Below are 12,689 nucleotides of genomic sequence, written 5' to 3' on the forward strand. Positions count from 1 at the left end.
AGGATGTAAATGAGCCGAGTCGAGCCGAACAGTATCAGGCTCGGGCTCGGCTCGTTTAACTATTTGCTCGGCTCGGGCTCGGATCGGGCTCGTTACGAGCCTTTGGTTTGAAGCTCGGGCTCAGCTCGTTAATGGCTCGTTTATCTTGTTTAAGGAGCCTGGCTCGGGTTCGGCTCGTTAAACAAGCTCGTTAAGCGAGCTCGGGCTCGGCTCGTTAAACTATTTGCTCGGCTCGGGCTCGTTACGAGCCTTTGGTTTGAAGCTCGGGCTCGGCTCGAGCTCGGCTCGTTAACAAATAAGAAAAAAACAACTTAATTAAATAAGTTTCTTTGGGATCGGTTCTTTTTTCTAATGATCAAATAAGGAAAAAAACAACTTAATTAAACCCAACAACCAAATAGGAATTCAACATGATAAAACATAAAAGAACTACCAGAGCATGAATGAGCTTGTGAACCCAACTTCAATAACCTAATAGGAATTCAACAAGATAAAACATAAAAGATATTTAAATTAAAACAAACAAACAAACTTCACCAATTCAATGATAAACATTCGATGGTAATGACCTTAATTCAAATGAATCTCCTTAAGCCCCGAATTTTCCTTTTACATACAAGCACAAAAATTCAAAATGTTAGAATTAACCAACCTAAATTAATAGAAAATAACACATATCTAATAAAGACACAATTAAATTAAATATCAATTTACTTACATTTTCTTTTCTCTTGACTTGGTACCGGGCACGTAACCAATCTTCTGCACAAAGCAACATCTGAACCGTATCCACTCCCAAATTGGCACGATATGAATCAATAACTCTACCACCAGCGCTAAAAGCCGATTCAGAAGCGACAGAAGTTATTGGAATTGATAGTACATCACATGCCATCTTTGACAAAATCCTAAACTTTAAGTTGTTCATCTTCCACCATGACAATGCATCAAATTCATCATCTTCTTCACACAATACAACCCCTTCCTCAAAGTACACTTCAAGTTCAGACTTCACTTGCTCCACACTATCAACATTCTTAATATAGTTGGCAAATGCTGTCCTCACTTTACCCTTTCCTTTTGCACTAACAATACTTGAAACACTAGAACTTTCTTTCTGAGCATCACCTGAAACATCCTTTTCAGCAACATTATTTTTGTGAGCATCAACATATTCACGATACAACAAACGCAATGTCTCACGAACTGTAACGATGTTCTCAATTGCATCAACTTCAGAATAGATTTCTGGAAAACACCATTCAATCAACTTCATCTTATTCCTTGGATCTAATACAGCTGCCATAGAAATTAACAAGTTACAGTGACCCCAATACTTGTTGAATTTAGTCTTCATTTTGTTAACCATATCTTTCATGAAACTACTTTCACCCATACTTGTATTATTCAACAACCTCTTTATGTTATAAAGTTCAGGTAGAAACAAATTTGAAGTTGGATATTCTGAACCTGAAAAATGTAGATAACTATATTAGATATTCAGACAAAAAACAATTTTATTAAGAAACAAGATTCAAGTTTAATATTATTACCTGAAATGATGTGGGTACTTCATTAAATTCTTGAAGAAAAGAACAGACTACACGGACTTTCTCCCAATCCTCCTCACTTGGCAAAGTGTTATAAGTAGGATCCCTTTGTTGATATCTTGGGAAGACGTCCTTGAACTCTAGAGCAGTAGACAACATGCAATATGTTGCATTCCACATAGTGCAACAATCCATTACTAGTTTCTTTGAAGATAATTGCAACTGTTTTGCAATTTCACTGAAAATATTAAGACGAAACTCTGAGGCAGATATGTGTTTCACACTCTCACGCACATTGGAAATAATATTTTGTATCTCCGAAAGCCCATCTTGTACCAAAAGATTCAAGATATGCGCACAACATCTCACATGAAAGAATTTTTCACCGAGAGGAAGATTGTTTTTATAAGAGAGATTCTCTTTCAACATCCGAATAGCTACATCATTGTATGTAGCATTATCAACTGTGATTGTCCACACCTTGTTTTCAATTCTCCATTCAACCAAACACTTATTAAACACATCACAAACAACTATGCCTGTATGAGGTGGGGGGACATCACAAAAATTCAAATTCCGCTTTTGCAAATTCCAACTGGAGTCCACATAATGACAAGTGACAACCATATATGAAATTTTCTGATCAGACCTCCATAAATCCGTAGTCACACTGACCCTATTTATGTCCTTTAATTCTGCCACTAATTTTTTCTTCTCTATTTCATAAGAAGTAATACAATCTTTCTTGGCAGTGGCACGACTGATTTTTTGATAATGTGGACTAGAATTCTTCATCAGTAAGTTGAACAATTCATACTCTACAAAGACGAATGGCAATTCATGAACAATAATCATGTGAGACACAATCTCCCTGATCTTCGCTTGATCGTATCTGAAATTCTGCACTGCATTAACAGATTCTGAGTCCGACATGGTTGTGCTTATACTTATATTTTTTTGTCCTTTCTCGTTCATATGCTTCCTTATACAACTTCTGCTATGCCTAAGTAAATGTGATGTAGGACCAGACTTAGTATATGTCATTCGATGTTTGCAATGAATACATTCAGCCTTTATCAACCCATCTGAAAGAATAATCTCTTTAAAATCAATCCATACAGGAGATGTGCGTTTCCTTTTCTTCGGGGCACATGGATTATTGCCTTCATCTTGAATATTATCAAGTTCAACCACAGCCTTGCTTTGAGAAGTTTCATTGGTATCATTTGCACTTGGTTGAACTCCTCCCACAACAGGAGTTGTGCATGATTCTTGAGCATATGATGTGTTTGGAGTCGACATGTTTGGAGCTGATGAACAACAATAAATACATTAATTAGTACCAACAGATTACCGTACTCATAATATTGCATTCAACCAATCCAACGCCTATAAGTTTCAGCCTTATAGTACTCATAAAAAACGTAAGGCTGGATGAGCCGCCAAGCTAGCTAGGAAAAGGACTTCTCAACTTGTAGCTCTTGATAATACAAGACAATAGACTACTGAGTCTTTGAACACAACAATATATCAATTACAGTGTCGAAAGACTTACTCCATCTAATGGTCCATTAGAATACACTTGACTTATAAAATCTTAACACCATGTATTTCAAACTTATGATAAAGTTGGTGGTGGCCATTTTCAATAAATAACTCAACAGAGGTACGACACACAAGAAATTAACCAATTATTGTTCTAATCAATACCATACCTCGGGAAACTGGTGCCGGACTAACTCAGTGCTTTGAACGGTGGTGGTGGTGGTGGTGTTTTGCTTCCCTCTCGGCGAGTGAAACGGCGGTGGTGTTGGTGGTTCGAAGCCAACGACGAGTGGAACGGGGTGTTAGGGTTAATTTCGAAAGAAAATGTGGATGGATATAATGAGCTCGTATGTGAAATAAAGGATATAAATATCGAATAAGCGACGGTTGCTAAAAAGCCGGCGCTACTTGCGACGGTTTCTTAAACAATCTGTCGCTAATTGCTACGGTTTACACACCGTCGCTAAGTAAATCGGCGACGGTTTAAAACCAGCCGTGACTGGAAATGTGATTACATACGAAAATTGATGTGTAAGGGCAGTGTCTCTCGCGCATATGCGCGACGCCGATGCGCGCATATGCGCGAGGTAGGCAGAAGAACTCGCGCATATGCGTGCTCTGTCGCGCGCATATGCGCGAAGAGGCCAGTAGCTTCGATGCGAGAACAGAGGCACTCGCGCATATGCGCTGAAGTGTGCGCGTAAAAACCGTCGCTAATGTTTAAAAACCGTCGCTGAGTAAATCAGCGACGGTTTGTTAGCAAAAAACCGTCGCTAAAGTATATTTTAGTTTCCTTTATTCATCTGCGCGGGTCATCTTATTACTTCAGCATGAACTTATTTTTTTACTTCGTCAACATTGATATGCCGAACTAAAATATAATAATAAAATATAGTGAAGCCCGTGTTTTTAAACATCCGAAGTAAAATATATTATTTTACTTCGCTTGTGTTATTATTGAAGTTATTGGTAATGTATTACTTCGTAATTTATTATTGCCGAAGTAAAGCCGCTAACAAACCGTCGCTAAATGTTCAGTATATTTTAGTTTCCTTTGTTAATCTGCGCGGTTCATCTTATTACTTCAGCATGAACTTATTTTTTTACTTCCTCAACATTGATATGTCGAAGTAAAATATAATAAAAAAATATAGTGAAGCCCGTGTTTTTAAACATCTGAAGTAAAATATATTTTTACTTCGCTTGGTTATTACTGAAGTTATTGGTAATGTATTACTTCGTAATTTATTATTGCCGAAGTAAAGCCGCTAACAAACCGTCGCTAAATGTTCAGTATATTTTAGTTTCCTTTCTTAATCTGCGCGGTTCATCTTATTACTTCAGCATGAACTTATTTTTTTACTTCGTCAACATTGATATGTCGAAGTAAAATATAATAAAAAATTATAGTGAAGCCCGTGTTTTTAAACATCTGAAGTAAAATATATTATTTACTTCGCTTGGTTATTACTGAAGTTATTGGTAATGTATTACTTCGTAATTTATTATTGCCGAAGTAAAGCCGCTAACAAACCGTCGCTAAATGTTCAGTATATTTTAGTTTCCTTTGTTAATCTGCGCGGTTCATCTTATTACTTCAGCATGAACTTATTTTTTTACTTCCTCAACATTGATATGGCGAAGTAAAATATAATAAAAAAATATAGTGAAGCCCGTGTTTTTAAACATCCGAAGTAAAATATATTATTTTACTACGCTTGTGTTATTACTGAAGTTATTGGTAATGTATTACTTCGTAATTTATTATTTATTTTTTGTAAATATTTTAATTTAATCTACAAGCAAATAAAATCAATGAATTTTGGTAATTCTATCTTCTAGACAACTGACAAAATATGATTTAATTAATATTTTATTATTTTATCAAAAAGTGTTCAACTCTTTAATGATATAACATATTTATGCAATATGTTATTTAAATACAAAAATTCAAAATTAAGATAACATAATTTTTTTATATTTCATACTATATTATTGGAAGTATTAAATTTGTATATATTAATTTTTTTTGAGAAACTTCTTGCATATATAACTCATTCAAAAGATTATAGATTTACAAAATAAAACAAATCATATTCAATTTAATATTTTGTGAAAAATATATGTTCACTTCATCTACAAGCAAATAAAAACAAATAAATTTGATATTTCTTATTATCAATCATAACTCATAAAGAGAAATATTGAGCAATAATGAATAATTTTTGTAAAGATTTATTCATAATAATTTTAAAAATTTACCTTCAAAAATATGTCATTTCAGATTACATAAATCTATAATTGATTTACTTATATCCATCTTTATAAAAATACATCTTCGTTATACAAGTGGAGCTATGTCGATTTTTTTTTTAATTATGTAGTGCATAAATGAGATGTTATGTTGGAAGAAAAATAATTGTTATCATAACACTGGTTGTGCGCTTGCTTGCAAAAAAGGGGGAAAACAAGTCGAATGAACAATTGTTTTCATTCCACTTAGCCTATTTGAATAAACGTGGTCCTCGTTATTTCGTAGGGGAAAAATTCACGCATATATGAGAAAAGTTAATTGATTTGTGTTCAATTTTGTTATTACGATTCATTTTATAGGAAAAGTGGGAGATAAGCATCTTTAGTAAGTCTCAAATTTGAAACCTACTCCCCTAAGTCAGAATGGTAAAGTGGGTACTATCATCAATACAAGTAAGTCTACTGAAAAATGAATGAATCCCAAAATATATACTTTCAGATGAACTCTTGGATAATGTTCTAAAAGTTGGGTCTCATATCTCAAGAAGTGCTGTCAACTACTTTTAAGATCTATTGTTTTTGTAAAAATATTAGGCTATTAGATTATATGAAATATTGATTGAATATGATACATGTATCTGCTTTATAAATTTTAATTAGATATTATGAGCGTAAATATATATTTTTGATACAATTTTATTAGAATCCAACCTAATAACTTATATTTGAGAAGCTCATATCCCAAAAAGTAAAATAAAAGATATTTAACATCATATCATTATATAAACTAAGTTTTTGTGGAAAAAATATTTTCATTTTATTTACAAGAAAATAAAACAAAAGAATTTTATTATTTTAATCTTCTACAAATTAACTTTTTTGTGAAAAAAATTTACAAATTAAGTTTTTTGTGAAAAAATTCTTTTTCACTTCATCTATAAGCAAATAAAACCAATATATTTTGGTTTTTCAATCTTTTCAAATTAATATTTTTTGTGAAAAAACTTTGTTCAATTCATCTACAAGAAAATAAAAATCAAAGAATTTTAAAGTTTCAGCTTTTTTTGGCAACTTGATCATTATCTAACATATATGTAGTTTGACAATTTTGTCCTTATCATAATAACTGATTTGACAAAAACATCCTTACTAAATTTTTTCTGTATGTACAAACTAAGGACAAAGTTGACAATACACAATATAAAAACTTTGACCTTAATTCACACTTTTATAATATGTATAGATTTTTAATTTTTAATTTATTATTATTTATCATACATAATTATTTTAATATTATAACTCATTAATTATCTCAAATTCGAGCTCACGATCTACCTAAACGAGCCGAGCTCGAACCCGAACTCGTGAACCACTTAAACGAGCCGAGCTCGAGCTGAAGCTCACGATCTACCTAAACGAGCCGAGCTCGAACCCGAGCTCGTGAACCACTTAAACGAGCCGAGCTCGAGCTCGAGCTCACGATCTACCTAAACGAGCCGAGCTCGAACCCGAACTCGTGAACCACTTAAACGAGCCGAGCTCGAGCTCGAGCTCACGAGCCAGCTAAACGAGCCGAGCTCAATTTTGAGCTCACGAACCTATTATCGAACATGTTCACGAGCTAACGAGCCGAACATCATTAATCTCAAGCTCGGCTCAACAAAATTGTCGAGCCCAAAATAAGGCTCGGGCTCGGCTCGATAAGCTCAACGAACGAGCCCGAACGAGCTTTTTAACGATCCGAGATCCGAAAAACTCGCGAACAGCTCGGCTCATTTACATCCCTAGGAAAAGAGAATAGAATGCGATTTATAGTGAACTTAGTCGTCCCCATATATTGTCTTCTTCCTAGTATCAAATCTCCTACCTTCTTGTGCTGTCTTGAGTCGCCATATTCTCATCCCTCTTAAAATTTTTCAAGTCCCCAAAAATAATATCCAAGCCATCTTTTAACGGTAGGATTGAGCTCTTGAAACTTTACCAAAATTTATAGTTGGTGATGACGGTGTAACTCAATTTTTAAAACCATACAACAGTCCAAGTGACATGTTTTGATTGCTCTATCGAAAAAGGTTGATTATTTCACTCCAACAATCTATCTTCCAGTAACTTCACTAATTTCAATCAATGAACTCGTGACAACCTTGGTTTTGATACCAATTATAGGACCGAGTGATTCTCGTTTTACCAAAACTATAGTTGGTGGTAACGGTATAACTCAAATCTTTTAAACTGTATGGAAGTTCAAGCATCAAGTTTTTATTTCTCTGGACAGAAGAAATAAATATTACACTCAAATGTAAACCATAACTGCATAAACTTCCGTGTGTTTCACGCCGTCAAGAACTAGGCTTGTGGCACAAAGCTGCAATATTGTTTTTATTCGAACTATCTGCGCCAAGGAGCTACAAATCGATCGAGCTTTGGGGCGTCTATTGTCGATTTTTATTTTTATAAAATAACGACGAGCGTTGGGTGCCTGATATGATGATTTGTTTCATTGTCTTGTGTTTTTCTTCCCTCTTATTTCCATCTTTACTTCCTCTCCGCATCATTTTTACTAATATAGTGCATATCACCTAAACTCATGTATCAGACACGAAACATTGCCAAACACATAATTCTGCTCGAAAACTAACTTAATTCACATAAAATACATAATATAAGTGTTATTATTATTCGGTATATTGTTATCAATGAATTTATATAATTTATATATCTCACATTCATATATGATTTGATAAATGTTTTAGTGTGTGTCAGTTTCCATAACAATTCTAGGCATTTTTTCGGATTTGTAAATGTGCTTACATTTTTAATTCCATTATCCTATCATTTGATTATGTTGTTGATAATATGTTATATGTGTTAGAGATTTTCTCTAAAATCATGTTTCTGTACGCACGTATATAAACATGAATCAAATATGCGGAAGCTAAATCGAGCGTTACCTCCGGCCATTGAATCATCTTTAAGTCTTCTGTTTTCCTCCGATTGAAGCCTTCTAAACACTCCAATCTCTATGTAGATGGTGTATTATTCTGTATGAGATTGTGTGTTTAGGGACCTCAATGCCTTCGGTATTTATAGGCACACTCATACCATCACCGAGTGCTTTGGGAGCTCGAGATTCAAATCAAATTTGTATACGCATCTCAATTTTCAAAATTTGAGGCTGCCGTGTACAAATTTTCAACACGTTTATTTTACGGTTACGGGTCACAATTTTCTTACATTCTCCCACTTGACCCATATATCTCATTTACCATAGGAGAAAACAAAATGCATGAATCATGGCGATAGGCATCTAAAAGCGAGTATTATCTTCCATGTATTACAATGCATTATGTCTCTCAAATCTGTACAACTTAATGAATAAACCCAATGTTTATTCGAGGTCCAACTTTATTGATATTTTTCTCAAGATAACTGAATATGTACATAACTGAATATGAGAAATATCATACCTGAATGCGTTTCATTATCAAAAGCAAATGTATATAGCATAAATTTATTATGGAATCAAATCCATCAGTAATTACCATATGATCCTTTAACATCTGAAATTTGCATTTCTTTAGGTTAAAAGATCATCAATTCAATGCTAACGTGTTCAATGACCACTTTATTAACACGTTCTCCATCAGTTTAAAAACACATTATGTCGATATACTTAATTCGACCACCGCTTAGTCAAAAAAACCATAACTGAATTGCAGTAATATAATCTTAATTGCTTAGACATAGAATCCATAATTCTAAGCCCATAATGAAACTCCTTAAAATACACCACACAATAGTGCTTCAATGACGAAATTTGACTCAACAGTGGAAGTAGCAAATCACTTTCCAAATTGTCAATTCGTCTCACATAAGCATGTAAAACTTTAATACCATAAAGGTATCTCAAAACATTTTGCAGCTTTTTAGTGGTCAAATACTTATATTACTCTGATAATAATTAAGCTCCCACTAACTTTCTGGTATTCATAATGGCCCACAATATTCTCAACAAAACTTAATGAAGAGATAACATTGTAAAACCTGAAATATCACTAATGTGAGACATGTTTCAATCCATATCATTTTCTTAATGTTGAAATATTAAATATTCATCATAACTAGAGAAGAATTCTTTATGTTGTTCGATTTTGCCTAATGAAACTTTATTTGTTTTAAGACTCATCTAAAAATAAATGGCAATTGAACCAACTTTTTATGGAATTTATATAATTGGTTTCACAACACACTTTTTAAATGGAGGATGTTGTGAATAGCAATCAATACATATAACTTGTGTGGATGAATGAGCATCATAATGATCAATATTCTGAATTTGATCGCTCCCGCTAATCAAGTCATTCTCAATAAATTAATATCAGAGTAATAGCTATATGCTGCAAAATCAATGAATACATGCTAATGTTATTAAATGAAGCAATAAACCATATATCATGTTTTACCCATGTAAATCATGATTTACATATGAATCACTGACATAAAAATTGTCTGTGGACTGAATTTTTAATTCAATTAGTTCATACAAACTTAATGATATAACTATTGAATTATATTCAATTCTTAATCCATGTGGATAAATTAAGAAAATAATTCAATATTGTATCCTAATTAATTATATTTAACATAACGAAATTTCCCGTGGGATGAATTTCAATGTTCAAATATAATTAATTACAATTTATATCCCTTAAAACCAAATGTGATCCTCATAATTTATGTATAATTTTAATTTAATCAAAGATGTTGTGGCTACTCTTCAATTAATTAAAATCATACGAATCACTAGAATATTAAATTCTTTATACATAAAATATTTGTTCTTCATAATTATTCATCTCAAATTATTATCATAATGATGAATACTTTTATGTAATTTATGTCTGTTATAACTAAATGTGATTAAATAATGTATAATTTTAATTCAATTAAAGATGTTATTGCTATTCTTTAATAAATTAAAATTATACGAATCACTAAGACATTAAATTACAAATTTTTTAAATATTTATGCTCTTAATATATGTCTTTCATGTGATCCCCAACCCACTTAATGTATAACTTTACATAATTAAGGGTGTTGTGGCCAAACCTTAATTATTTAAAATTATACAGTTCACTAGACATAAATTTTGATTTTATAAATATCCTTTATGTGATCCTTAACCAACTTAATGTATAATTTCTCATAATTAAGGGTACTGTGGTTAAATCTTAATTATTTAAAATTATACGGATCACTAGATAAATGTTCTTTATGTGATCTTTAACCGACTTAATGTATAATTTCTCATAATTAAGGGTGTTGTGGCTAAACCTTAATTATTTTAAAAATTATACGGATCACTAGATAAATGTTCTTTATGTGATCCTTAACCGACTTAATGTATAATTTCTCATAATTAAGGGTGTTGTGGCTAAACTTTAATTATTTTAAAAATTATACGGATCACTAGACAATTTTATTTTATTATTCTTAATAAATGCCCTTAATGTGATCCAAATCTGACTTAATGTATAATTTCTCATAATTAAGGGTGCTGTGGCAAAACCTTAATTATTTAAAATTATACGTATCACTTGACTAAAATTTTAGCTTTACTTAAATATTTATATAATAATATTTAGTAACACAATCAACACTTTCCAAGAATGCTCCAAGGAAAGATAGGTAGTGCTAAGGCCCTTTAAATACCCAACTCCTAGACAGAGCAACGTTCCTCAGGGAGACCAGTGGCTAGTCAAGGCAGTTTAAACCGGTCTATGAAGAACTCCCTCAGATCATGTTTTCTTACGTCACCTTATAATTATTATTCAACTTAATTATCCACATTTATGTGAATCTTTATAAGCCAAAATTTTTCATATTAAATAACTTTATATTCACATTTTTACTTAATATGAACAATTACATTCCTCATCAGTTTTTCTCTTCCATCAGAATAGTGATAAAGTGATAATCACATAAAAATGTGGGCTCCTCATCAGTTTTTCTCTTTTATCAGAGTAGTGATAAAGTGAGGATTATTTGTTCATTTGTGAATATCTGAAATATTTTATTATATTCACATTTTACTTGATATGTTAATTTTAAATTATAAACCACTTAATATAATTTAATATGAACATAATGTGAATATTGATTTACCAAAATATTTTTCAATACAATTTACATTTAAAAAATAATAAATAAATGCAAACAAAATATTAAATTTGCATGTACACATCAAACACTTATCCATAATATTTGACATTATATTTAACATGCAAAAATAATTTCTAAAAAATGTATTAGAAATTACGTCGAACTTAAAATTATTTTAATGTGTACCAATTATTTAACCAAATGTTATATGTATATTTCCCATTCAATTTAATACTCTGTCTGAATAATTCATATTTCACCGAATTCAATTGACTCAATCATCACTTTGCAATTTTTCATTTTGCTGCAATCTTTCGTCTTCTTCATCCTCCATTTTCAGAAAAAACCAGTAGTATCTTCTCCAGAATATTTTCCTCCCGAAAAAAAATTCTCCATTATTTAAGATTTCAAGGTGCAACCGGGAGCACAATTCTCAGGTAAGTTTCTTAATATCATTTTATCTGATTTTCAACTTCAAGTTTTTACGTAAAACTTTCCCGATATCGAATTTTCAGAAAATGAAATTTCAAGGCAGAGGTTTCATCGCTCTGATACCAAATGTTAGAGATTTTCTCTAAAATCATGTTTCTGTACGCACGTATATAAACATGAATCAAATATGCGGAAGCTAAATCGAGCGTTACCTCCGGCTATTGAATCATCTTTAAGTCTTCTGTTTTCCTCCGATTGAAGCCTTCTAAACACTTCAATCTCTCTGTAGATGGTGTATTATTATGTATGAGATTGTGTGTTTAGGGACTTCAATGCCTTCGGTATTTATAGGCACACTCATACCATCACTGAGTGCATTGGGAGCTCGAGATTCAAATCAAATTTGTATACGCATCTCAATTTTCAAAATTTGAGGCTGCCGTGTACAAATTTTCAACACGTTTATTTTACGGTTACGGGTCACAATTTTCTTACAATATGCTCATATATTTCATCTGATTTCAATGTCAATAGGAATCACTGAATTTTTTTTTTTAAAAAAAAACAGCCAATATGGAGAGAGGTTTGACATAACTCAACCTGTATATGAAAATAAAAATCATAAAAGAAAAACCTGAAGGAGAAAAAGGAGGAGGACTAAGCCCAGACTTCTTGAAAAGGATTTACAAATAAAACAATAATAACAATAAAAAAAGGGTAAAATGAGTAAATAAATACACTGGAAA

At 32.1% G+C, this 12,689-nt stretch overlaps 1 protein-coding gene across 1 annotated transcript; it reads right to left on the minus strand.

The window, feature by feature from the left end:
• Positions 1–476: 476 nt before the first annotated feature.
• On the minus strand, positions 477–1,464 carry LOC140803779 (zinc finger BED domain-containing protein RICESLEEPER 2-like). Its single transcript, XM_073159658.1, has 2 exons — positions 719–1,464; positions 477–606 (listed from the first exon to the last, which is right to left on the minus strand). The coding sequence occupies exons 1-2, from the start codon at positions 1,394–1,396 to the stop codon at positions 571–573; spliced, it is 714 nt and encodes a 237-aa protein (XP_073015759.1). The 5' UTR covers positions 1,397–1,464; the 3' UTR covers positions 477–570.
• Between the last annotated feature and the right edge of the window lie 11,225 nt (positions 1,465–12,689).

Source organism: Primulina eburnea, chromosome 10, assembly GCF_022965805.1.
Source record: "Primulina eburnea isolate SZY01 chromosome 10, ASM2296580v1, whole genome shotgun sequence".
Lineage (NCBI taxonomy): Eukaryota > Viridiplantae > Streptophyta > Magnoliopsida > Lamiales > Gesneriaceae > Primulina > Primulina eburnea.